The sequence below is a fragment of the Scyliorhinus torazame genome, chromosome 18 (assembly GCF_047496885.1).
Source record: "Scyliorhinus torazame isolate Kashiwa2021f chromosome 18, sScyTor2.1, whole genome shotgun sequence".
NCBI classification, from domain to species: domain Eukaryota; kingdom Metazoa; phylum Chordata; class Chondrichthyes; order Carcharhiniformes; family Scyliorhinidae; genus Scyliorhinus; species Scyliorhinus torazame.
The window spans coordinates 32,051,090-32,078,294 of NC_092724.1; the positions used below are offsets into that span (position 1 = coordinate 32,051,090).

The 27,205-nt window shown below is 43.0% G+C and overlaps 1 protein-coding gene across 1 annotated transcript in view; it reads right to left on the minus strand.

Annotated features, from left to right (window-relative positions):
• Positions 1-27,205, minus strand: part of LOC140395097 (protein unc-13 homolog A-like) — a 522,914-nt gene that overhangs the window by 204,106 nt on the left and 291,603 nt on the right. Inside the window, exons 11-14 of the mRNA XM_072482511.1 lie at positions 25,385-25,747; positions 21,490-21,583; positions 19,839-19,894; positions 14,591-14,669 (exon numbers count right to left, since the gene is read on the minus strand). Of these exons, the coding sequence (XP_072338612.1) occupies positions 14,591-14,669; positions 19,839-19,894; positions 21,490-21,583; positions 25,385-25,747 (592 nt within the window). The remainder of the gene's footprint in view (positions 1-14,590; positions 14,670-19,838; positions 19,895-21,489; positions 21,584-25,384; positions 25,748-27,205) is intronic.

Sequence of the window (27,205 nt, forward strand, 5' to 3'; positions counted from 1 at the left end):
ACAGATAGTTCTGGCACAGTCGAGGTATATTCCCATGAAGTGAAAAGTAGGGTGAGTAAATCCAGAGCTCCCTGAATGACGAACGCGAGAGAGATTAAGTGTGCTTATTGCAGATGTTAGGTGGATAATACAATTGAGAACCAGGTGAATATGGATGGTTCATAGGGGAAATGAAAAAGCAAATGACAGAAGCAGAGAGAGAGTATGAAAAGAGACTGGCTGCTAACATATTGGATTGGATTGGATTTATTGTCACGTGTACCGAGGTACAGTTCTGCGTGCAGCTGAGACGGATCATTCCGCACATGTAAAGAAAATACATAATAGGCAAACATAAAATACACAATGTAAATACATAGACAGAGGTATTAGGTGTAGTACTACATAAAATAGAATCTTAAAGTCTTCCACAGGTATATCATAGTAGAAGTAATTTTATTAAAGGTTTGCATATTACATAGAAATATCAGAAAACCAAAGATACAAAAACACAAGCTGACCGCAGCCACTGATAACAAGTCCACAACCCTCCCCGTCCCATTGGTTTCCCCCCCATATCTTCACAATCCCCTCCCCCCCCCACTCTCCCCTGATGCCTTAATTGACTTCAAAGAAGTCGATGAACAGGTTCCACCTCCAGTTAAGTCACTCCGCTGCTCCCCTTAAGGCAAACCTGACCTTTTCCAAGCGCAAGAATTCTGCCAGATTGCTCACCCACAGCCCCGCCTTTGGCGATCCGAGTCCCGCCAGGTCACAGAATCCATCTCCAGGCTATCAGGGAGGCAAAGGCCAGGACATTGGCCTTTCTCCACATGTGGACTCCCGGCTCTTTTTTCACTCCGAATATCGCCATCTCAAAACTTGGGGCCACCCCTACACCCAGAATCTTGGACATAACATACGAGCACCCCTGCCAGAACCCCTCAGCTTTGGAAATGCCTAGAACAGAGCATAGTGGTTAGCACTATGATTTCATAGCACCAGGATCCCAGGTTTGATTCCTGACTTGGGTCAATGTCTGTGCGGAGTCCGTAAGTTCTCCCCGTGTCTGCGTGGGTTTCATCCGGGTGCTCCGGTTTCCTTCCACAAGTCCTGAAAGACATGCTGTTAGGTGAATTGGGCATTCTGAATTCTCCCTCGGTCTACATGAACAGGTGCTGGAATGTGGCGACTAGGGGCTTTTCACAGTAACTTCATTGCAGTGTTAATGTAAGCCTATTTGTGACAATAAAAATTATTAAAATTAATTATTAAACATGTGGACATGATTTGCACACCGCCAACATCAATCTTCCACCCCTGCAAAGAACCAGCTCACTCTCGCAAGTGTCATGTGGGCCCTATGCACCACCTCAAATTGGATGAGGCTTAACCCCTCCCACGACGAGGACACATTCACCCTCTGCAGGGCTTCTTTCCACAGCACTTGCTGATCATCACCATCACCATCTCCGCCTCCATCGAAGTCAACCAATCCTCATGCTCCCCCGACTCCTCCACCTTTTTTGGGGGTTGCCAGGCCCTGTGCCTCCTGCCTCTGTGCCACCCGCTCGATTGCTGCATAAGTGGCTCCACCACCTTAGCCAGGTCCTCTGAGGCCTCCTTCCTATGCTGTTGGAACTTGCCATTCAGGAATTCCACCAGCTGCTCCCGCTTCTCTGCCATCTTCTCCTGTGCTCCCTCTTCTCTGTCATCTTCTCCTGTGCCGCACCACAAAAACTTCCATGCTCAAGTTGCTGTCTCTTCCTTGTTGCACTTCTTGTCCGATGAGCCATAAACCAGTCCCACCAGGGGAGTATCACATTCCCTCGGCACTCATGCACCTTTTGCCATCAAACACCACCCAATTCGAGTGGGGAAGGACCAAAAAATTCCACCTTGAGCGAAAGCAACCAAATGTCCGACCACTCACACCATGGCCACCACTGGAAGTATCCCTGCAACCATTCTTTAACATCTTTCCTATTCCATAAATGCAGCACAAAAGACAAATAATAAAGATATGGAATAGGGAAATATAGACAATTAAACACACACAAAACTGCATCTGAAGAAGTTAGTTTTCTGTGTAAAAGGCATCTAAATGACTCATATATTCACGTAGGCATTTCAGTTTAACAATGTGGTGCACCATTTTGCTCCTCTCAGAGGTATCATTGCGTGTAATGTACTGTTCTCCTTTTTGCAGTAAAGGCAGCAGTCAAGAAGTGCTCAACCAGTGACAGACATGTCATGAAGCATCAACCCCTCCTGCCCTTACTCAAAAACTATAAAGGTGGTCACAGTATGTGCCACAGTTCATGGCCCAGATGATTCAGAAGTTTATGTAGACTTAAACATTCAGGATTCATGTCAAGTTAACTCCACATGTTCAATGTATCACAGATGGCCATTGGAACTAATGCATAGAACACAGTACACAGGTGCTGAGAAGCTTACTCTGTTAATGAGCAATGACAATTGGAATCATGTTAAAAGCAATGTGCCTGCCCTCATGCAAATATAGCTCTTATGTTTAATGCAACAATTAAAGTTTTGATGTGCTAATTGTATTTATTTTCCTTTTCTCTTATAGAAAGGTAGGAATACTGACAAGATCAACCTTTCATGCTACAATACAGCCCACTGTATCATCCAAGACACTAACCACATGGGACACTATTATAAATGACCTACTACCTAAGCAACAGTAACTGAAAACAGTGAGATGGATGGAATTGTAGTATTCAGAACACGTATTTTCCATTTTCTGGGTTTGCATTTAGCAATTTGCTTCATCGATGGTTTCTCCAAGACAAACATCAAGCATGCAGACAATGAACACATTTGTAGTATCCCTCAGCTGGCAATGACCCTCTGAATTTCTGTTGGATATTCCTGCTTCTAACCATTAATATTTAAAAAAAAAATAACTTCCCTTTTCTCGACAGGGGCTTGTCAAGCAGAATCCATGCCAGGAACACTTGAACGAAACAGATCTGGCTCCTGCTCTGTCCAGACAGCCTATTCCAGAAACTGTTCCTAAAACAGGGGTTAAGCCATTACTGTGTACAAGGGGCCCAATGCTATTTGAGGTGGCCATCAGGAAAGTTTGTAAAATCACCATTTTGAATTGGACTTATTTCAGGTGTCTTTGGGGAATATGAGACAACCCTCCAAAATTAATCCTTTGCACTTGGAAGACTGATGCAGCATGGGCCAATTTGAAAATATAGAACTTTTTAGCTGAGAAAAGACTATGATCCATTCAGTTCACTCCTAGCCTGATGGCCATACAGCAATGAAAATGGTGATGAATCAAATCAATTTATAAATTAAACTTTTCTCTGCCTTTGTTTGTGCTGGATAGTGTCATGATATGCAAACATGCAGCTAATGAACACATAGAATAGGACACAACCAATGAGCAGTCAGGACACTCAGGGGCGGTATCTCACTATAAAAGGGATGAGGCACTCACACCCCATCTCTTTCCACAAACCAACATCTACAGAGTGAGACAGGGTGTATCCTCAGCATCACACCCCAGCACGTGGCTTAGAGCAAGGCTGGTTCAGTTAGACTGAGTTACTACATTTAGATTAGCAGAGAGTCGAACTCATTGAGAACTGTGCTAATAGTTCAATAAAACACATTGAACTCACTTCAAAGTCTGGAGCATCTTTTACTCAAAACTGCATCAAGTGGCAGCTTGTGTTATTCCAAATTACATAACACAACATGATACCAGGAGTCTGTTCAATCTAGTTAGTTCAACTCAGCAAGATCCGTGATGACCAGCGAATGTATACCGGCACAATGGAAAAGATTCAGGTTCCTCACCAGCTCAGGACCTCTGGCAATCTCAGTGCCAACTGGCGGACATTCAAGCAGAAATTTCAGCTTTACGTCGAAGCATCAGACCTCAATGGTCCATCTGATGCACGGAAGATAGCTCTTCTCCTCACCACAGCGGGCGATCACGCCTTGGAAATATTGAACTCCTTTCACTTCGCCGAAGGCCAGGACAAGACAAAGTTTCAGACCATCCTGGACAAGTTTGACAGCCACTGTGAGGTGGACATCAATGAAATCTTCGAGGGCTACATATTCAAGCAGCGATTGCAAGGTAAAGACGAATCCTTCAACTCATATTTAACTAACCTTAGACCGCTAGCGCAATCCTGCAACTTCGGCGATATCACTGACTCCATGATTAGAGACCAAATCGTTTTTGGAGTTCTCTCTGATCCTCTGAGAGAGCAGTTACTGAAGGTCAAGCATATGACCCTGCCAATCGCGATTGAAACATGCACAGTGCATGAGCACACTAAAAATCACTATTCCCAGTACAAAACGGCAGAAAATGATAAACTAGCCTCCCACGAGGCTGAGAGTGTGCAGGCCATCTCCCGGATGCAGCGCCTCAACATTGATGAAAGCGGCCATTTCGCGCGCTCTTCCCGGGGCCCGACGCATGCGCGATGCGAACGGGATAACGAAGCACTGCGCAGGTGCACGTCTGAGACCAGCATTGCACATGTGCAACGACGCACGGAGTGTCAGGACGCCAACGTCATGACATGTTCGAACTGTGGTACCGCCCATTTAAAGAAACACTGCCCTGCAAGAGGCAGACGCTGTTTAAACTGCGGGAAGCCAGTCCACTATGCAGCCCTGTGCAGATCTGCACCACCAGTCAGGAGCCAGTACTCCCAATTCCGACGACGGCCCATCCGGAGTGTGCAACAATGCCTACAGGATTCTGATCCCGGCAGTGCAACGAATCCAGATGCTGAATGCCTGGACAACGCCTGCTGTGTGGACATTATTAGAAAGTATGAATATGCTACATTAGGCACATCGCAAGTCCAATCGATCCTACCTGTGGATTCCGAGGACGAATGGCGAGCAGTGATAAAGGCCAACCACTGCCCCATCCAGTTCAAGCTGGTCACAGGTGCCTCTGCCAACCTCCTCTCACAGGCAGACGTCAGACGCATTAAGAAGCCCCCCACGGCCGTTCCAGTTGCCTGCAAAATCCTGGATTACAATGGGAGTGCCATCACGTCACTTGGATCCTGCCATCTGCACGTACCCAACCGACACACACAAGCACGGTTACGCTTTGAAATTGTTATGCCGGACAGGGCATCCCTACTAGGTGCGCACGCCTGCAAGCAGCTGAACCTCATTCAAAGGGTTTACACCACAACATCCTCCCATGTGGATCTTCAGGCCAGCATCGACAACATCCTCGCCCAGTATCCAGATGTGTTCAATGGGCTGGGCACGCTGCCGTATCGATACAAGATTCTGCTACGGTCTGATGCCAAGCAAGTGGTCCATGCACCATGACGAGTCGCTGCTCCACTGAGAGAGCGCCTGAAGGCAGAGCTCAAGGATCTTCAGCAACAAGGCATCATATCCAAGGTCACCGAACCGACTGACTGGGTCAGCTCGATGGTGTGTGAAAAGAAGCCTTCGGGGGACCTGCGCATCTGCATTGATCCCAAGGATCTCAATAAGAATATCATGCGGGAACACTACCCCATCCCGAAGCGGGAGGAACTCACGAGTGAGATGGCACACGCTCGCTTCTTCACCAAATCGGATGCGTCACAGGGATTTTGGCAAATCCAGCTGGAAGAGTCCAGCAGAAGGCTCTGCACCTTCAACACACCTTTTGGCAGATACTGCTACAATCGCATGCCATTTGGCATCATCTCGGCATCGGTGATATTCCATTGCATCCTAAGGCAGATGATGGAAGGCATTGAAGGGGTTTGTGTGTACGTGGACAACATCATCACATGGTCCACGACCCCTGAAGAACATGTGTCCCGTCTCCAGAAGGTATTCCACCATGTACAAGCCAACGGCCTAAAGTTAAACAGGTCCAAATGTTGTTTTGGCACATCGACGCTGAAGTTCTTAGGCAACCAGATCTCACAGCATGGTGTGCGCCCGGACACAGACAAAATCAAGGCCATCGAGACGATGAAGGTCCCTGAGGACAAAAAGGTGGTGCTGCGCTTGTGTATGGTCAATTTTCTGGGCAAGTTCATTCCAAACATGGCCCACACACCACGGCCCTACGCAACCTGGTGAAAAAGTCAACTGCCTTTGAGTGGAAGGTGGCACACCAGACAGAATGGCTGGAGCTGAAAGCCAAGCTCACCGCTGCACCAGTCCTGGCATTCTTCGACCCGGACCGGAAGACAAAGATATCCACAGATGTGAGTCAGGATGGCATTGGTGCGGTGTTGCTTCAACGAGATGACACATCATCCTGGGCACCAGTAGCCTATGTATCAAGGGCGATGACGCTCACTGAAACCAGATATGCACAGATTGAGAAGGAGTGCTTGGATCTTCTCACCGGCATCCTCAAATTTCATGATTATGTCTACGGCCTGCCGACATTCACTGTCGAGACGGATCATAGGCCTCTGGTCCACATCATCCACAAGGACCTGAACGACATGACGCCTCGGTTGCAGAGGATCCTGCTTAAATTTAGGAGGTATGACTTCAACTTGGTGTACACACCTGGCAAGGAGCTCATCATCGCTGATGCATTGTCCCGCTCCATCACCTTGTCCAGTGAGCCGCTGGAGATCATCCAGCACATCGAATCGCAGGTGCAGTTGTGTGCTAGCACTCTCCGGCGACAGATGAGAAGGTAGTTCTCATCCGTGATGAGATAGCCTAGGACCCCCTCTTGCAGCGTGTCATCCACAACCTCACCAATGGCTGGCAGAAAGGGCAGTGCCCACCAGTTTACAATGTGAAGGATGACCTGACGGTGATTGATGGTATCCTCCTCAAGCTGGACAGGATTGTCATTCCGCTCAGTCTCCAGAGCTTGGTGCTGCGCCAGATTCATGAGGGACACCTGGGCGTCGAGAAGTACAGACGCAGAGCCCGGCAAGCTGTCTACTGGCCCAGCATCAGCCAGGACATCACGAAAATGGTCCTGAACTGTGCTATCAGTCAGCGGTTTCAGCCAGCGCAGAGCAAGGAGACGCTCCAACAGCATGACATAGTGACCTCTCCGTGGTCCAAGGTTGGCATCGAGCTCGTTCATGCGAATGGTCGCGACTACGTATTGATCATCGACTATTTCTCGAATTACCCTGAGGTGCTGAAGTTCCCGGACCTCACCTCTCGGACTGTCATCAACGACTGTAAGTAGACGTTCTCAAGGCATGGCATCCCAATCACCGTCATGAGCGACAATGGCCCGTGCATTAACAGTCGAGAACGGTCCACGTTTGCCAGGTCAAACAATTTCCAGCCTGTCACCTCCAGTCCGCACTATCCGCAGTCCAATGGAAAAGTCAGGAAAGGGGTGCACATTGTGAAACAGCTCATCTGCAAGGCCGCGGACTCTGCTTCCGACATACACCTTGCACTGCCCGTGTACAGGGCGACTCCATTGTCCACTGGCATGTCGCCGGCTCAACTCCTGATGAACAGGGACCTGCGGACGACGCTTCCAGCCATACACCTGCCCAACCTGGATCACCTCTCAGTGCTGCAGAAGATGCAGCAGCTCAGAGACCGTCAGAAGCAGGGCAATGATGCCCATGCTACCGATCTGACCATGCTATCCCCGGCAGACACTGTCAGGATCCAGATACCGGATGGTGGGCGGTCTGCCCCGGCTGTCTTTGTTCAACAGGCCGCGCCCCGCTCTTATGTTGAACGTATGGCTGATGGCTCCATCGTGCGAAGGAATCCACGGGCACTGCGCAAAGTTGCCTGCCCACATCCACTTTCTCCTCCATTTCCAAAAGTTGAATTGCCACCTCCTGATACCTCGCACCATGAGGCCACCAGTCAGGCTTCCATCCCGCCTGTCAAGGCGCCGTCGTCCCCTCCGCCACCTCTCCGGTGGTCGACCAGCCTCAGAGACTTGTGAACATTTGTTTTGTTTGCTCTGTTCTGTTGTCTTCCGTCAGTCACGTTAGACAGACTCATTCACATGTAAATACATTCACATACGCCATCAAAATATTTTTTAAAAGGGGAGATGTCATGATATGCAAACATGCAGCTAATGAACACATAGAATAGGACATGACCAATGAGCAGTCAGGACACTCAGGGGTGGTATCTCACTATAAAAGGGATGAGGCACTCACACCCCACCTCTTTCCACAGACCAACATCTACAGAATGAGACAGGGTGTATCCTCAGCATCACACCCCAGCACGTGGCTTAGAGCACGGCTGGTTCAGTTAGACTGAGTTACTACATTTAGATTAGCAGAGAGTCGAACTCATTGAGAACTGTGCTAATAGTTCAATAAAACACATTGAACTCACTTCAAAGTCTGGAGCATCTTTTACTCAAAACTGCATCAAGTGGCAGCTTGTGTTATTCCAAATTACATAACACAACAGACAGGAGACAGAAAGGAGATATATATAAATGCCCCACCAACCTGGCTACTCTATAAAATTATTACTTTTATCTAAAAAACTGGACAACGCTTTACCCTGACTAACCATGACTCATACTAGAGGAATTTCTAACCTTCAGACAAACAGCAGTCTTGTTAACTTTCAAAAAAAGGTGTTATTGCACCTTCCTGGAACTGCGAGAGCTTCATTACATTCCTAAAGCAGAGCTCCAGCCACTGGTGATGGTATGTTTTCCCCAGCCAGCTATGGACAAAGGCAGCCGACTCCTAATCTCCAATGTGGTGCTAATGGCCCAACCATTACCTGCCCAGAAATACAATGGATTTCACCCAGGGGCCTTGTTAGTCAACCTGAAGCCACCTTGCCACACAATTGAGACTTGAGCTGTCTGAATTCCTTTAATTGATAAGCTGTTGGATCTTATCTTCATTATGGAACATAGAACATACAGTGCAGAAGGAGGCCATCACATCCTTAGGGCCTCACATCCACCCTATCCCCGAAACCCAATAACCCCTCATAACCTTTTTGGTCACTAAGGGCAATTTATAATGGCCAATCCACCTAACCTGCCTATCTTTGGACTGTGGGAGGAAACCAGAGCATCCGGAGGAAACCCATGCAGACACGGGGTGAATGTGCAGACGCCGCACAGACAGTGACCCAGCGGGGATCGTACCTGGGACCCTGGCGTGGTGAAGCCACAGTGCTATCCACTTGTGCCCCTATGCTCCCCATTGTTTGATCACCAATGAGTGTTCCAGGCAAGCAATGTGCCCCTATTATCCTACCATCAAGATGATAGCAACAGGGAGAAATCTGTCCCTCATCTATAGAGTGAACTTGTGCCTTCAAGATTAATTCAACTCCCATCATGAAAGTCTTCACTTCTGGAAAGTCCACCCTGCAACGCTCACCCACTGAAGGAATACGCTAGTAGACTTTTCATTCTGGACTCTGGACTCGCGTAAAGCCAAACCTCGTATTTTTATCATGGTCTTGCCCTGTACCCCTTTCTTTCCCTCATACCTCTTTTGCTGTCTGAGTGCAAAAGGGGTGGACATTGTGAATCCTCTTTCCTGCTTATCTTCTTATCTTGGGTTTGCTGTGTGAGTTATTCTTGGAAGATTGGAACACTCCAAATTTTAGAGCTGGGGAAAATAAACTACTACTTAAAATAGAGTTAAATCAAAACACCTTTCTGTATACACACGGGTAGTGAGAGGTGAAAACAAAGCTGTTTAAATTCATCCCTTTCCTGTCCGTAACAGCTTACACAAAAAACCCTTTAAAGAAATTTGAGATTGGGTTTGATTTGATTTGTAAAGCTTTGCCTAATGCTGTGTGCAAGCTGTTTCACTGATCTTCTGCAAGGTCTAAGGGCTTTCCTTCGGCTCCAGCTCATCTTTACTCAGCATGCAAATACCACTGTGAAACATGCAGTACACGACAATGACTCAAATAGTTTATTGTGACTCATGCCACAAGGCATCCACATTTGTTTAATACTTCAAAGATTATACTCCATTATATTACTTCCTTCAGATAGTGCCTCATTTTAATCTTTTGTGACAAGTATGGAGATTAAGTAAAAGTGTCAGCATAAATGTTCAGCGTGTGGTCAATATCTCCTGCAGCAATCTATTTTACATTTAGGATAGTTGTGAAACTTTTAGTTCCATCAAGGTGAGAACTTGCCCAGAAGCATGTTACGTGAACAGTTACCTGATCAAAGCTAAAAGGAAATGTGTTGGGGTACACTACAAAAAAGGCAATAGATCAGTGTTGTTCAAACTTTTTTTCCGGGGACACAATTTTACCAATTGGCCTTCGGGACCCGCGCCAGCCATCCTTCAGGACCCACACCGGCCGGCTGATCTTTGCTACCCACACTGGTTGCTCGACCGTCACGAAACCCACCTTTTTGCTTACCTTTAATGCAACAGGTGAGCCTGCTTGGTCCTCACTGTCACAATGTGTGGGTATTTTAAAGCACAAAAAGGGTTAATGTAATTATCATAGAATTTACAGTGCGGAAGGAGGCCATTCGGCCCGTCGAGTCTGCACCGGCTATTGGAAAGAGCACCCTACCCAAGGCCAACACCTCCATCCTATCCCCATAACCCAGTAACCCCACCCAACACTAAGGGCAATTTTGGACACTAAGGGCAATTTATCATGGCCAATCCACCTAACCTACACATCTTTGGACTGTGGGAGGAAACCGGAGCACCCGGAGGAAACCCACGCACACACGGGGAGGATGTGCAGACTCCGCACAGACAGTGACCCAAGCCGGAATCGAACCTGGGATCCTGGAGCTGTGAAGCCATTGTGCTATCCACAATGCTACCGTGCTGCCCAATGTTACTACTCTAGTCACTAGATGGTGCTATAGAGCAACCATATAAATATTACATGCCTCCTTGACTTCTGGGAGATAGATAGAGATACATGGAGAGAGTGGAAGAGAGCAAGACAGAGTAGTTAAACTAATAGCATAGTTAATAGTGTAGATGTATAATGTAATCTTTACGTAACTAAATCCATAGTATTTAAATTCAGTGTAGGGTAATAAATTAACTTTGTTTATTAAACACAGCTTGCTGTTCTTTGTTAGCCCTACAACCTTCAGAGCTTGAAAGAACTAAAACAAAGAACATAACACTCACAATCTCACTTGCTTTGTCATTCAATGTTACATTTCTGTATGCATTGTTCATCAGAGACCCTGGAGCTCACACCAGGCTACTTTGTTCTACCATGGACTCTCCTGTGAAGCTCTCTCCAGCAGATTCAGTTGTGAGATCCTGGCCTGTTTGTGTCTCTTGTCCTCTCTTCCCCAGTGCAAAAATATCCATCTTCAGTTCTTCAGTCCTGTTGCTTGCTTGCTGGCAGTTACAAAACAGAGGAAGCTCGCCTCAGTAATTTTGCACCCTGAACACGTGGCATCAGTGTACCCGGTGCATGACCTACTCCCACTTCTGGCAGGAAGACTCCATTGATAAAAAAAAAGTCTGCTCCTGATACAGCGCGCTGACATACGGAGGCAGCGATTTGGCCCGCTGGGCTCCAGGCCTGCGCACTGCTACATCCAGCTTGAGGGGACACACATGAGCAGGACGGCCGACATTCTTGAAAGCTGGTCGCAGCCGACATATCTAAAAGCCAGTAGCGGCTGTTGGGCACTTCTTCCCGCGATTGGGAATGTCATGACTGATTGCTCCACGATCCTCCCGATATCCGCCCGTGACCCACAGGTGGGTGGCGATCCTGAGTTTGAAAATGACTGCAATAGATGTTGCCTTGTACTCAAGGAATGCCAGACACGTAAACAATTGTTCGACCTATCTAAGTTTACCTGCATGATAATCGAACAGTAAGTATTTAGAACATACCCAAAATATCCTAGCTGTGTTAGAACTTCAGTAGTGAACTGAACTGCATAATGACTTCTCATGCAATTGCAGGAGGTGTCTGCTCCATGTCCAAGGCCCCAAACACTCTTTCCAGGTGAAGCAGTGATTTATTTGCACTTCTTTCAATTTAATCTACGGTATTCACTGCTCACAATGTGGTCTCATAGTCATAGAATAGAATTTACAGTGCAGAAGGAGGCCATTCGGCCCATCGAGTCTGCACCGGCTCTTGGAAAGAACACCCTACCCAAGGTCAACGCCTCCACCCTATCCCCATAATCCAGTAACCCCACCCAACACTAAGGGCAATTTTGGACACTAAGGGCAATTTATCATGGCCAATCCACCTAACCTGCACATCTTTGGACTGTGGGAGGAAACCGGAGCACCCGGAGGAAACCCACGCACACACTGGGAGGATATGCAGACTCCGCACAGACAGTGACCCAAGCCGGAATCGAACCTGGGACCCTGGAGCTGTGAAGCAATTGTGCTATCCACAATGCTACCGTGGTGCCCTACATTGGGGAAACAAAATGCAGACTAGGCGACCTTCCTGTTCCTTGCCATTTCAATTCACCATCTTGCTCTCATGCTCACATTTCTGTCTTCGGCCTGCTGCAATGTTCCAGTGAAGCCCAATGCAAGCTGGGGGAACAACACCTCGTCTTCCATTAGGCACTTTACAGCCTTTTGGACTTAACACTGAGCTCAGCAACTTCAGACCATGAAGATGAACTCTGTCCTCCATTTTGAATCCCCCCCAAATGTCAGTCTGTATCTTGTTCTCATGATTATGCTTTTAGACTCTTTCTCTGCTATTAATACATTCTTCTGTTTTGCTTTCTGACAGTGTTGACCTTTATTCTGCTATCATTACCACTCCCTTTGTTTTGTGTTCCATGACATCTTTGTCGTTTAATCTCTCCTGCCCTCTTAACCTATTTCTGACCTTCCATTTTGATTCACTGGCCCTCAACTCTTTTTCAACAGCATAAAACCCATCATATTTCTACCTCTCTCCAGTTCCAAAGAACAGTCATATTGGACTCGAAACGTTATCTCTGTTTCTCGGTCCATAGATGCTGCCAGACTATCTGGATGTTACTCCCTGGATTGTAGAAGCTAACACAAGTTTGAGATGCTTTTTTCTTTAAATATTGTCTTCCCAAACACAAATATTTTAACGGTCTCGGGTATTCAGTGCCCTGATGCTCCAACTCCTGTGCCACTGAACAGGAGGTCTTCTACCCACGTTGGCTTATCTGCCTGGTGTTCGAAGACACAATACTGCACCCATGCTATTTCACATTCTTGGTGCATAACCATAAGTTATGATCAGCAGCATTTCACTCACTGCCATAAATCTTGATTGTATGCAGTTTTCACAACTTAAAAATAGTAAGTATTCAAAATTTGAAAGTTTATGTACAAGTACTGTTTCACAAACAAATTTTATGTATAATCACTTACTCTCTCATCTCCAATTCCAGGCTACATCCAGGGTTCTTGCATTTACTTCAAGAGGTCAGCCATTCTTTAAATGTTGAATCAATGATTAAGCAGCACTCTTTTATCATATTAATTTATGAAGTTACTTGTGGTATTAAAACTTATTTCTGACATATATTTTTGTGTAATAATTTTTCATTTTAAATCTGTAAAGTCTATTTTAATGCTTAACAAATAAATTAATGTCGATTTTTCAATGAATTTATCTATTTGTTTTGTTACTAACCATTGTTGACCGATTCTCCTTAATGCCCTACAATTTCAGTTGGCAGAAGATGTCATACAACATTCTTTAAATAAGTGAAAATTTTGTTCAGGGTTTGGAAATTTTAAAGCCTGCTGATGCAAGTATTTGAACTTGAATAAAACTTTTACACTAACATCACACAGAGAAGGCTATTACGGGCTTCGGGGCCAGACTGCAGGACTGAATAAACAAATTAATAGGCAATAAAAAGGTCTGATAAAGGCAGTGCAAACAGAAAAGAAAGCAAAATATCTTAAATAAATATAATCAGAAAAACAACAGAAAGTGAAGCAATATTTAAAAACTTTGGTTTCTAATTTGCTGTGTATATTAGTTAAATATCAATCACTGAATTAGAATTTTGTACAGAAGCATCTAGTTTTTTATAAAACAAATTTTGTGAAAATCTATGTTGCATTCAACCATCCTGAAAGCAGATTAAAGCAAATTTGGCTTCTCAGTAATTGCAGGAGTGCTTTGGGGAGAACAATTTTATACTTGGCTGTTTACATTCAATGCATTTAGCTTTGTCAGCTAGAATGGAGATTTTATGTACAGGACCAGATTAAGTGCTTGTGGAATAAAAATGTTATTCATCAATTAAAAGTATGTCAAAATGTTAGGAACCAAAGTCTTTCAGTCCAGTGCTGAACCCAGAGGCCCGTATATTACTGTGACCAAAACTAGCTGCACGTTGATGTTGTAATGCCCTCCCTTGAATATAGCAGTCAAGGATGTTCTCACCAGGTCGCTGACCAGTGGGAGGGATTTACGCCGAGGCTTAATGTCAGGCATGCTGTCAATGCTACGCAGAAATTTAACCGCTGCTCCCCTACAGTTATAAGTGAAACAAAAGACAAAAGAAAACAAAAATAAAAGTAAACATACATAAAAAAAAAGAGAGAATTACTAGCAAGCAAGGCAACAGGCACAATTCCATGACTATCAGATGCCTCAGTGCATAGTGGCAGGTCACTGTGGGAGAAAAGAGATGTCTCACCAAATCACTAACAAGATTTTTGGGTTTTTTCTTTCGAAGATCTGGCATACTGTCAATACTGTAAAGCCCACCGCCAGGCCTAGAAAAGACAGCAATAGTCAAGTGAAGTACGAGAACACAGTGGGGGAAAAGAACTCCTTGAGGCCTAACCAGTAATCCTGTATGATATAGAACAAAATGTAAACAATATTACCAAAGCTGCATATTGCATTTACTGAGATAAAGAAATGAAAATACATGTGTTCCTTGAATCTATTTTTAAGTATTGAAGGAGCACATTGTCAATAATTGTTTGGAAATTTTTTATTTTAACCAAGTGAGTCCAGTTTCGAAACTCCTCCAATTTAAAATGATACTTACTAGTTAAGTTATATTTTTAAGTATTGTTTTCCAGATTTTTCACACTGTTTTTCCAGATTCATCTTAGAGTCTCACGAAGTAATATTGAACAGAAACAAATTAATAAACTGGTCAGTTTTGGTATGAACTCAAAATTGCCATCCAAGTTCTCAAACATAACCACCTCAATTATTTTTCAATGCAAATCTACTTTGTAACTCTGTTAATTGCTGCAAATGCTTCAGTGTATTCAGAATGGAAAATACTGGCTGGAATTCTCCGGCTGTTCGCTGGCAGCGGGATTCTCTGGTCCCGCTGGCAGCATACCCCCGCCTGTGGGATTCCCAGCAGCATGGGGTGGCTTCAATGGAACTTCCCATTGACAGCAGCAGGACCAGACAATCCTCCCATCAGCGAATGGCTCGCCGCCTCCTGCTGCCAAGAAACATACGGTGGGAAGCCAGAGAATCCCGCCCAACATATTTGCATACCAAACTCTATTTGTAGATAAATAAAATGGCTCTAAAATGACCAGATAATATTACAAATTGCTACTCCATTTATCCTAATGTTTCTACTATTTCTTCTTTTTTTAAAGCTTCAAAACATGTTCCAGCATTGGGCTTTCTGGACTGGCAATGTAAAGTTCCCTCTCTAACACAGCCCATCAAATGGATGGGTCATTAAAATAATGCAACCTCTATGTTTTAGAGTGTGTGGTCACTTTAAATTATTTTGTACGGCCACACAGCAAAATATACGCTAAATATCATTGGCTACACCATCTGAAGTAAAATGTCTGTTTCTGACAGGCTATTTGGGTGATCAGCTTGCTGTCATTTCTCGTTCTCACCCATACCCTCTACCATTAACTGTGTTTTTTAGTTTCAAAACTTGCTGGTTATATGAAGCTGTATTTCAACATAAAGTATGAGATGTACAAATGTGTTTTCTTATTGGGCAGACCTTCACTCTCAGTTTAGTGAGGCATAATCTTCTAGTGAGGGCCGAATGCATGTGATGCACGTCACATGTATCATCAATGCCTAGATCTATAATATTATGAACTGGAACTAACTCTCTTGTACGTGTTGACAACTTAAGTCATGTAATGGATGGAACTTCCGAGATCCTTATAAGCCACAAATCATGCTCTCTTCATTAAGTCACTGTAGCCATGCCAAGAAGCTTGAGGCACCTATGTTTCCATATTGAATTTATGTAAGGCAGTTAATGCAATATTTATAAGGTAGTACTTGTGTGTATATGTTTTACCCCCAAATGAGTCTTTCTAGAATGCCTACCAACATCGACCAGTTGTCCTCTTCTACGTAACAGTGGTTGTCGTGGGCTGGACAAAGGTAATTGCTCCCCTTCATGAAGGCCAGAAATTGAAAACTGCCGCTGCTCATAAGACACCTTTTGGTTTAAGTGGCGACTACCTATCTTCACAAGGCCCTTCAGGGATTTGAGGATTCTGGTTTTCGATCCCTTGCGTTCTTGCTAGTATTCCCTAAAAAGTCTAAAGCTCAGTCAGATGTGTCTGCACATATGCTTGCAAACAAATTTGGGATGATCTCACCTCAGGGAGCACATTCAAAAGTTTCTGAACCCCAAGACAAAAGATACAAATCAATCAAATGCCACCGACTATTGTCACTACAATGGCAATGGCAACATGTATCAACATTAAACTTCACATTAGAGAATTGCTTATCCATCTTTCCCATTATCAGGAGAATTACATCAAATCACATCTCCACACTTTCAAGGTTCTTAATTAGAATTTTCTGGGAAGTAGGAAGACCAAGCACAAGTCATGTTTTGCAACTGTGAGGGAGGCAAAACTGTTGCCATCCACCACCTTCTAAAACTGACAGCAACTTCTGGCATCCACAAATGCAGGTAAATGCAGAAATTCCTGATATCCTACTCCTCGCAGATGGAAATAGATAAAAAATTGCTAATATAACGTGAAAATCCACTTTTTGTGCCATTATTCTCACTGGCATGGCAGCATGGATGCCTCACAGCACCAGGGACCCAGGTTCAATTCTTGCCTTGGATGTGTGTTGGAGTTTGCACATTCTCCCCTTGTCTGTGTGGATTTCCTCTGGATGCTCCAGTTTCCTCCCACAGTCTAAAGATGTGCAGGTTAGGTGGATTACTCATGCTAAAATTTCCCCTTAGTGTTCAAAGATGTGCAGGTCAGGTGGGGGCACAGGGCGAGGGTGGGGGTGTGGGCCGGGTTAGGGTGCTCTTTCAGAGGGCCAGTGTAGACTCGATGGGTCTAATGATCACCTTCTGCTCTTAGGGATTCTATGGAAGAACACTTGAAAATGTTACACCTTGTTGAATGAGGTGTAACTGGCTTTCCAAATATATACAAAGTCATAATTACTGTGAAACAACGTCTCTGGTCCTGAAAAGCTAATTCTATATTTATGTAATGTCAAATTTCTCTAATCCATGTTTAATATTCCACAATTAAACTATTTAGAAAAATGTTTATGATATTTCAGCTTTAACCTTAATGACAAGTATATGTCCTAATCTTTATTTTGCTTTCTGGGGAATTATAACCAATGAATGCCAAAACCTACTTGTTACTTCCTGGTTTGATATCTGAGAAGATCTTTCAATTGTTATGTCCAGAAGACATGAAGGAAAATATATATATAATTATAAATGTCTATATTATCCTGACTACTTTATACATTTTTTTAAAACTGGCAACGGCTTTACACTGACTGAAGCCTGACATAGTTCTGACTCTCACAAAATAAATTTCTAGCCTTCAGAAAACAGCAAGAATCACATTATCCTTAAAGACGCATCAATGCAACCTGTGACTGCAGAAATTAGATTGCTAGTAAATGCACAAAAACCTTTTACATTCCCACGGCAGAGCTCTGGACAATGGGGATGATACATCACGTGAAACAATAATTCCCATTTTGTCTGAGATCTTTGCCCAGTACCTCATTCTTTCCATTATCCCTTTTTTATTTTGTGAATATACTGGGGTTATTTTGCGAACCCCCTTTCCCGCATTTTAAGTGTGTGTAAAATAAACTAACCATCTGATTTTACCCTACCTTAAGTTTGCTGTGGGGTTATTAATAGAGGATTACTCCAAATCAGACGGGTTGTGGGAAATATGTCACCATTTAAAAAGCGGGTAAATCAAAAATACCTTTCTATTTACAGACAAGTGGTGAGAGGAGGACTCAGGACTGTTTTAAATTAAACCCCCTCCTGTCCATAACACAATGTTATTAGCTGCTTAACTTGCCTGATGACAAGAGAAATCCCACACAACTGGCACCAGAACGAAACTAATGTCGGGAAAGGGGAAATCTACACAACAGTGATCACTATATGCTAGTGGACAGCTTTCTTCAAGGTCAGCGGCAAGAACTATCACTTCACTATTGACTGCAAAGCCAATGCCAAGGTGAAGACAATCTGCGTCATCCTCCTTTTTGCACCTGCTGCTTAACAACTGCCCAGTTCTTCTACCACTTTCTCAGCTTCCATCCTTTTTTCACCACTTTGTTGTATAATGTCCAGTCCTGCCTTCTGAACTTTCATAATTCTAAGTCCCGATTTGCTAATACATGGGCTGATGGCTAACGTGAAAGATATTGAGTGGGCTGGTGTTGCTCCAATCCTGGCAGTAGACTACTGCTTCCTGTTTTATCATCTAGAGTGAAAGGTACGTTAAGGAGATCTTAAATGCGCTTTTCCAGTTCACCAGTGCATTATTCAACATAATAATATACAGCCTATCCTTTCATCATGTGAAAAAAGCCTTACGTGGTGGCAATCATTCAAATTGGGGGAAGATTAATTGCATTCCATAATAGAGAAGTCTTCCACAGTCAGCATGTTCATTTAGGTCAACATCATTTGCTCAACAGTTGGCAGGAGCTTCATTATTTTTTTTCTTGGGGCATGCTGGCATTTGTTGCCCTTCCCTAATAGTCCTTGAGCTGAGTAGCTTACTAGGCCATTTCAATGGGCGGCACTTAAGAGTCAACACATCGCTATGTGGGTCTGGAGTCACATGTAGGCCAGACCAGGTAAGGATGTTGGATTTCCTCCCTGAAGGGCATTAGTGAACCAGATGGGTTTTTAGGTCAATCGGCAATGGTTTCATGGTCATCATTAAACTTTTAATTTCATATTTTTTATTGCATTCAGGTTTCACCATCTGCCGTGGTGGGATTCGAACCCAGGACCCCATAGCATTAGTCTGGGTCTCTGGATTACTAGTCCAGTGACAATACCACTACACTGCCGCCTCTCTATGCTGCTGCCCTGTATCAGTGTGCATTTAATTGTGAAAACGACATGGTTCTGCCATAGTGGAGTCTTATTTTTTAAAAATCCAAGCAATTTTACGGTGTAATTTTTACATAATTGTAAATGTGTCAATTAGGGCAAAATATGGCTTTGTGATCCACAATCTGCATCTAACGTCGGAGCGACAAGTTTAAAATCTACCATAGTAACATATTTAAATTGCTTCTAAAGCACATAAAACAATCAAGAGAGCTTGTAAAAATGTAACTAACTTGAAGGCAAACATGGCTTATCCGTCAAATTAAGTCATTTTTGTGTTCATCATTATATAGTACCGACAAATAGGTATTTGTGTCACACTCTGAAAATCAACATATTACAAAGCTAAAAGATACTTTCGAGACTTGCATTCTGAGAACAAAATGGGAGCACTGAGTAACACATTTTCCCTCAGGATCAGGCTTCTTGGACGCTACATGGGATTATAAAAATATATCGAGCACTTAAAGTACTTCTTGGTACTGAGAAATTAAAAAATGATAATGTATTTTACATATAAAGTGCAGTTTCTGCTACATACTATTGATGAAATTATACTTACCCTCCTTTAAACCAAAGCGGCTTGGGTAGATCACCAACTCCTTCCCCAAGTTGTGCCTAAGAAAAAATATATTTGCAAAATGCAACATACTTGATACTCTTTTAATAACAATTTGTCAAAATTCAACAGTGGAGCTCTCTGTTGTACTCCTTAATAATTACACTTTCCAATGTGCTTTGATACTGATGCTGCCAAAGGCATTTCAATAGAGATTTGTTGCTTGCAAGTTGAAAGCAAACAAAATCAAATTTCAATGTGAGAATTAAAATTAGTCATTTATTTTAATAAAGAGTTAAGCAGCATCTGTAAATACCTCTTACTTCTGATGATGCCTTGAAAATGCAGTTCAATTTTAGACACAAGACTAAATGTCCATCATGGAAAATGGCCATTCGTCAATCAAGGCAACTCCATCCAAAGGCACACATGATTATTTTAGCATATTATTCCCTTTCCTTCTTACCAAGGAGATTCTCTACTGTCCCTGTCAAAAAAAACCCAAATGTGCCTATAAAGATTCCCGTAATCCTCAGTCGATACAGAGTTAGAGAGAATACAAAGTCCTTTTCTCCGTCATCCACTACCTGCACTCAACAGATGATGGTTGAAAACTAGAATTGACTGAGAGAAAATAGTTTATCTGCAGCCAACCAACACTCTTAAAAGGAGGGAAGGACTTTATACTCTAACATTGTTCAATGTCTGTTAGCTTTGTATCGATTGCAAGGCCCACAGTGGTGACCCTACCAGCAAGCTTCATCAACTAGTCACAATAATTATTTGTTTAAAAAAGAAAAGGATCAAAAGGATCACAATAAGATTGGCTGCATGTTATTTCACCTCCAACTACTTAATTTATCAATTATTCAATCATGCCAACTTCCAGGTTGGAGTAAAAGTTGGCACGCATGTTAAGCGTGTGCAGAAATCCAGACTTCCCAATTTCAGTCCAAAGTGTTGCCTTAACTCTAGTTATGAGTTATGAGTGAATAAGCAAGATTGAAAAGGTGTAGTGGGCCACTGCTCACAATACAAACATAGTTGTAGAAAATTTTAATACTGTCAGTGTTCTATAGTTTTCCTTTCAGTAACCATGTTTTGTTGGTTTTTAAATCCATTTAAGTTAATTAACATATGTCCTACTGTTAGAGGCATGCCATAAATGTCCTATTGGCAACAAAATATTTTTCCAATACTCTGCAATTATTATCTGCAGTGAAGCAATTTTTCCAATGTTGGGAAACAAAACCAAGGATTGTCTCACTCAGCAAAAGGAAAGACTAACTTACTGTGACACTATGTAGAATGTCTAGTATATAAAGGGTTCATGTAATATCATGATTGACCACTATATGGAGCTAGATGCAGAACTATATAAAGCACTGACTCTCAGGCTTCTGGGAGAAGGCTGGAGAGAGTGCAGAGGAGAGGTTTAGAGAGTGCAGAGTACAGTTATAGACAGAGTGTAGAGACTAGTGTTAGTAGAGTGTTGATTGTAAATTACTAGATTATTGCTTGCTATAGGAGTAAGTGGTCAAGCTTTAATAAATATTGTAATAAATGCTAGATTTGTTATTGAACTTAGGTTCTGTGGTCTTTGTGAACACTATGACATCCATCCTGATAATAAGAATACCAAAGAACACCATACCTCTTGAATCTGCATACGAACTTTGTTGAAAGCTCTGATCCAATTGGCTTTTGCTCTAGATATATTGGAATGTCCTTCCTCCTCATTTCTGTAACTAAAGAGGTGACACTGGTATGATAAAAACAATTAAAGTAACTTCCACAGACTGAAATTTCTCACTTAAATTTTCCCTGTGAATGCTACTAAGCAATAGAAGCATGACATTATAATTATCCTTACTGTTTGCTGGAGACATCCAAGGATCGTTTGCTCTACAATTTCTTTTCTGCCCATTCCATTTTTCTCCTTTCTTTGAGGTGCTGACGCTTGCTAGCACATTGTTCAGCAAGCACCAATTTAGCTCTCTCAGAACTCACTCAAATGGCAATCTTTAGATGTGCGTCTGATAGTAAATGCGGAGTGCTCAATTGTGGACTTGGATCACGTTCTCATCTGGTCTTTACCATGAGATGAGAAACCCCAAAGAGAGAGAGGCTATACATAAACTCAAGATTGTGAAGAATGGGTGTATTTTTAGAAATATTTTGTGGATTATGGTGATATTCTGCAAAGAAAGGTGCGTGTGTACATCCGTGATTAAAGGGGGGCAGTTAATAGAGATAGCTTGTCTGTGAGAACTGAGAGATAAATGGGTAAAAGAGATAAGTTTGTGCATTTGTAATGAACAGTTATGGTATGTTTGCCTTACAAGCAAAGAGGTTGGATTTAAAATTTGCACTCTAAGGTAACTGGCGACATGGTTTTTCAGCTGTTGAATTTACAAACATTTCATTGGTAAATAGGGGAAGGTATGTTAAATTGTATTGACCCAAAAGTAGAGATAGTACGAGGCCATACCAGATTTTTATATTTAGAGAAGGGAGCTCATAAAGGCATTTTAGGACAATAAAATTTATGAAAGGGAGAAAACATATTTAAGGAAAGATGTTTAGGTGACTTGATGTGGCTGTGTGGGGACGATGCCCTGAAAATCAGATATGTGTGCTGAGAAGGTGGGAAAGTTTTGAATTTGAAGCAGCCTTCCAGTTTCAAGCCAGAAAAGTCTTTGTTTTTTTTTAGAAAGAAATATGTTCTGAATTTAATTTTTGGATTTTCACATCAGAGTGAAAGTGAAATACCTTCATTAAACTGACAACCATTCCGGGGGGCAGCATGGTGGTGCAGTGGGTTAGCCCTGCAGCCTCACGGCGCCGAAGTCCCAGGTTCGATCCTGGCTCTGGGTCACTGTCTGTGTGGAGTTTGCACATTCTCCCTGTGTTTGCATGGGTATCGCCCCCACAACCCAAAGATGTGCAGGCTAGGTGGATTGGCCACGCTAAATTGCCCCTTAATTGGAAAAAATGAATTGGGTACTCTAAATTTATATTTAAAAAACTGACAACCATTCTTTGCTTTGGGTAATATTACTGGATTTTTATAGTTAGAAATCTATAAGGGAGTTGTTGAAAAGTAAGTAGCTTACTTGTGTATTTTTGACCAAGTGGGGTTTTGGGGGGGGTTGTTCGCTAAGGCTGTTTTAACTATTCAATTTAATCTTACGTGCTTACATTTTTAAAAATGAAATCTTTTAATGTTTAAAATACTAAAGTTATTCCTGGAGTTATATATTTTTGGGGTCTGTAATTCTTCCCCCTCATTTTCAAAATGCAAAAAAAATGCTTTATGATCAGTGAAACAGGTTTCCTCTGGGAACTGGCTAGCTCAGCAATAACATCTGTTGTGGTCCCAACAAGATTAAAATGATTATAGTTTAGGAATGCAATTCAAGAATTGAAGTAGCAGAAAAAAGATGGGGCAAGTCCATGTTTCAATACTTTCTTATTTTTCTTAAACTAATCCTACTTGACTGCAAATTTGTTTCAATTTCTACTAGAATGAGCTACCTGATGAGATGGTGGAAGCACATTCAATAGCAACTTACAAAGTGAATTGGATATATACTTGAAAAGGAGAAAATTTGTGCTATGGAGATTGCACAATTGATTTTAATCACTCCACGATTGGTGATCCTGTCTTCAGATGCCAAGGCCTCCAGTTTTGGAGTTTGCTCTCTAAACCTCTCCGTCTCACTTTCATCCCTGAAGACAATCCTTTGACAGAGCTTTTCAAAACTGCCTTAACATCTCCTTACGTGACATGATGTCAAATTTTGGTCACTAAAATGCTGGACCTTATGGAATGCGAACATCTAAAGGGAATGGCTGTTCAGAAGGTTTCCAGAGAAGCGGGTGGAAGGTCGCTGGTTTTGTCCCTGGCAGTTAGGGCTCAGAGAAGCTCTGGGAGCCATTTATAGCTTAGTCCAGTCAGCAGACTGGAGTTTGGAGAAACTTGGGGCAGTTCCAGCTTAGTGAAGCCAGCAGTCTGTGACAGAGCTGGAATTGTGCCGGTAATTGGAGACTGAAGAGCAGTTTTGTGAATCCCATGAAATGCAGGATGAGAGATTGAACCATTAGAAGGTGAGTAGTCATTGAGGCAGTCTGAGTCGGAACAGCTATTGAGGAAATTCAGAGGCTAGATCTTCAAAAGTAAAGAGTTTAAATCCCTCCTGATGGTGACAGAGGGTGCAATTTAACGTGCAAAAAACAAAGTCCTGTATCAAATGGGACTCTTTTTTTGACCTCGGTCGGGAATGCCCTGCCGAGGCCACACTTAATTTGCTTCCTGTCTGCACTGACGAGCTCGTCAGTGCAGGAAGAGATTGGGCCACCATTTTAAAATGCTGCCCTGATCTCTCAAACCCCCCCCCCCCCCCCCCAGAAACCCACCATGGTCCCAGGACGCTAGCTGCGCCAACGTATCTCTTTGTGGGTCCTTGATCACCCCTCATCCCATCACTTAAGTGCAGGGCAATCCTGGGCCTAATCCCTGGCATGGGCAGCCAAGCACCTTGTCACTGCCAAGGCGCTTGGGTGACACAGCCAAGTTGCTAGGCTGCAGTGTCAAGGTGCCCAGGTGGTAGCGGGACTGCCAAGGTACCAACCTGCCCAGAGCCCGACCCGCTGGGGGGCCTCTGATGGCCTAGGTGACCCCCCCGCCCAGATGCCATTCCGCCTGGTCCATCTTTGTGTAGACCAGTGCTAAACGGCGACATGGCGGGATCACCCAAGTGCAGGTGTTCATTCCCAGGCCTTGGGAGAATCGGGTGCCAACATATTTAAATGAGCCTAACAGCTCACTTAAATATGTATATATGAATATCGCCCAGAGAGGGCGAGATCCAGATCGCGATGCCTTGTGAGATTTTGTTAGATCTCACGAGATGTTCTGAGCATCTCTCATCTCACGAGAAGCCTCTAATGAAATTTAACGGCCTCGTCGCATCACCAAGTCGGACGCGATAAGGCCATTCGATCGCGCCCAGAGTTTATTCAAGGTTTTGTGACTCAAGAGTGGTCACTGACATCTTGGTGGGATCTGTCTTGGTTACATCTGCCATTCAGTATGTTGTGTTTAACCACAGTTTGCCAGATCGTTCCTATTTACCTCAAGTTAATTTTGAAAGTTAGAGTATAAAGTAAATATTATAAATTGCTTTACTTTTCTGACTTTGTATAATGTCTATTTTGTTTGTTTAAAACAGTGGAATCTTGTAGCTTTCCTCTCCTTGTGGGTAACTGGGATTTCAACAAGTGGCTTCTTTAGACCAAAAGTTAACTTGGTCCTTAACTGAATTGTAATAGCTGAAATGCAACTATTGGAAAATAGCATGGCAGAATATACTCCTATATTTTCCAATGTTGCACGATAATTAAATACGTCAAATTACTTTAAGCACCATGTCTGCACTGTCCGTCATAATGCCACTTATCAACTCATTGTTGTCATTTTGGATCACTCACCAATAACTAATTATATTTAAAGTATTTAACAACTTCAAATATTTTAAGATTCTTACGTTTCTAGTTGTTTTCCTTCAACCTGCTCTGTCGGTATCTCAGCTTCAGGTAGAATTTCAACTGGAACTGCAATTTCTTCCTCCTCTTTAGGTTTCTCCTCATAAATTTCCTCCTCCTCTTCCTTCTGGAACTCGTCAGGTTCACTATAAATCGCCAGTGGTTCATTGTTCTCTTTGTCCCAATCCAAAGATTCTTTCTGACAGCTCACTGAGCTGTGGCAGGAGTGGTAAGAATCCCCATCGCGTTCATCATCAATGTCTGAGCCTTGCAGGCTCTCATTATCTGGATCAAACTCTTCGCTGAGCTGGGAGCTGCCCTGACTCAGTTCTGCGGATGAAGCATACCTGCTGCTACCTGTGGGACTGCAAAATAATGGCAAATATTTAGACTTTTGATTTCAGGTCCAAAATAATTTGGTAAAATACCTCTGTGACTAACTTTTTAAATAAAAATTCTAATTGAGTATTTGCCCAGTTCAGGTGGAGGTGACAAAATTAAAATATATTGTAAATAAATCAGACGACACAGTCAATCAAGAAATATGTTAAAAAGATATAACTTTAAAAAAATATAATTTCTTATGTACTTGGTTTAATGCAATCATTATCGGTTGCTTGAACAGGAAGGCAGATATGAACACCTGAACAATTTAATGACACTGCTATTCCTGACACTAGCTGCTGCTCAACTGCCGAAAATAGAAAATATTCAAATACGTGTTCACGGATTTAACTTCTCTGCTGCAATGCTGGAAAGTAACACTGGAATCAGAAGGGTGTGGGGGGAAAAAATTACCTCAGCTGCACTACCAAATCAGTACCATAAAGAATTAATTTTGTGGTTGCAAGGGAAGACAAAGACCAATATTTTACTCAGTCTAGTAAATGAGGTGGAGGGGGGAAATTTTCTCTGTTCACTATGTATTATTAACCTCACTATTTTTTTTCACAATACCTCTGAACATTCATAACATTAATAAAACCAAAGCAGGGAACAACCAACTTTTATATCGGGACAGATTTGCAAGAATACCATATCGCCAAGGGGAACAACTGTGGTAGTCGCCACTGTTGTATTGTATATACCGCATACGAGGGGTATTACGGTAAGGCCCCTGTACTACAGGTACGGGGGTAGATCCCTGCCTGCTGGCTCCACCCAGTAGGCGGAGTATAAATGTGTGAGCTCTCCGAGCTGCAGCCATTTCGGCAGCAGCTGCGGGAGGCTACACATTTCTGCGTAATAAAGCCTCGATTACATTCTACTCTCATCTCGTCATAATTGATAGTGCATCAACAACAACTTATACTACATGAGAAGAAGGTGCTGATTGGTTGGGAAGTGGGCTCTAATTGGTAGAGGTGTTGCCAAACTTTTGTTTAAACTCAAACCAGGCAGTCGGATCTGCTTGGTTATGGCATTGCTATAGAAATGAATGTCTCCCAAGCTATTGTTTAGTCGGAAAAGGTGCCATGCTTGGACGTGTAATTTTTTTGCAAAGAACAGGGCCCTGTGTGTGAATATACATTGCTTCTAGCTTACATTAAGTGAGTGACACTGGTAACCAGGCTGTTTACTTAAACTGGTTGCCAGTATAATTATTAGCACACTCAGGATTGTATAGTAAGTGTTCTCCTATTTCAGAATTACATCTAATGTTGAACACTATGTTCTGAGTTTTGCAGGCATGGGCTGGTTGAGTACGATCAGTGTTTTGCCTATTACAAACAGTGAAGGGACATACCTGTTTGATATGATTCACCAGTCATTGGGTTGTACAGCCTACCTACCTTGCATCACACCAGCACTGAAATTCATAT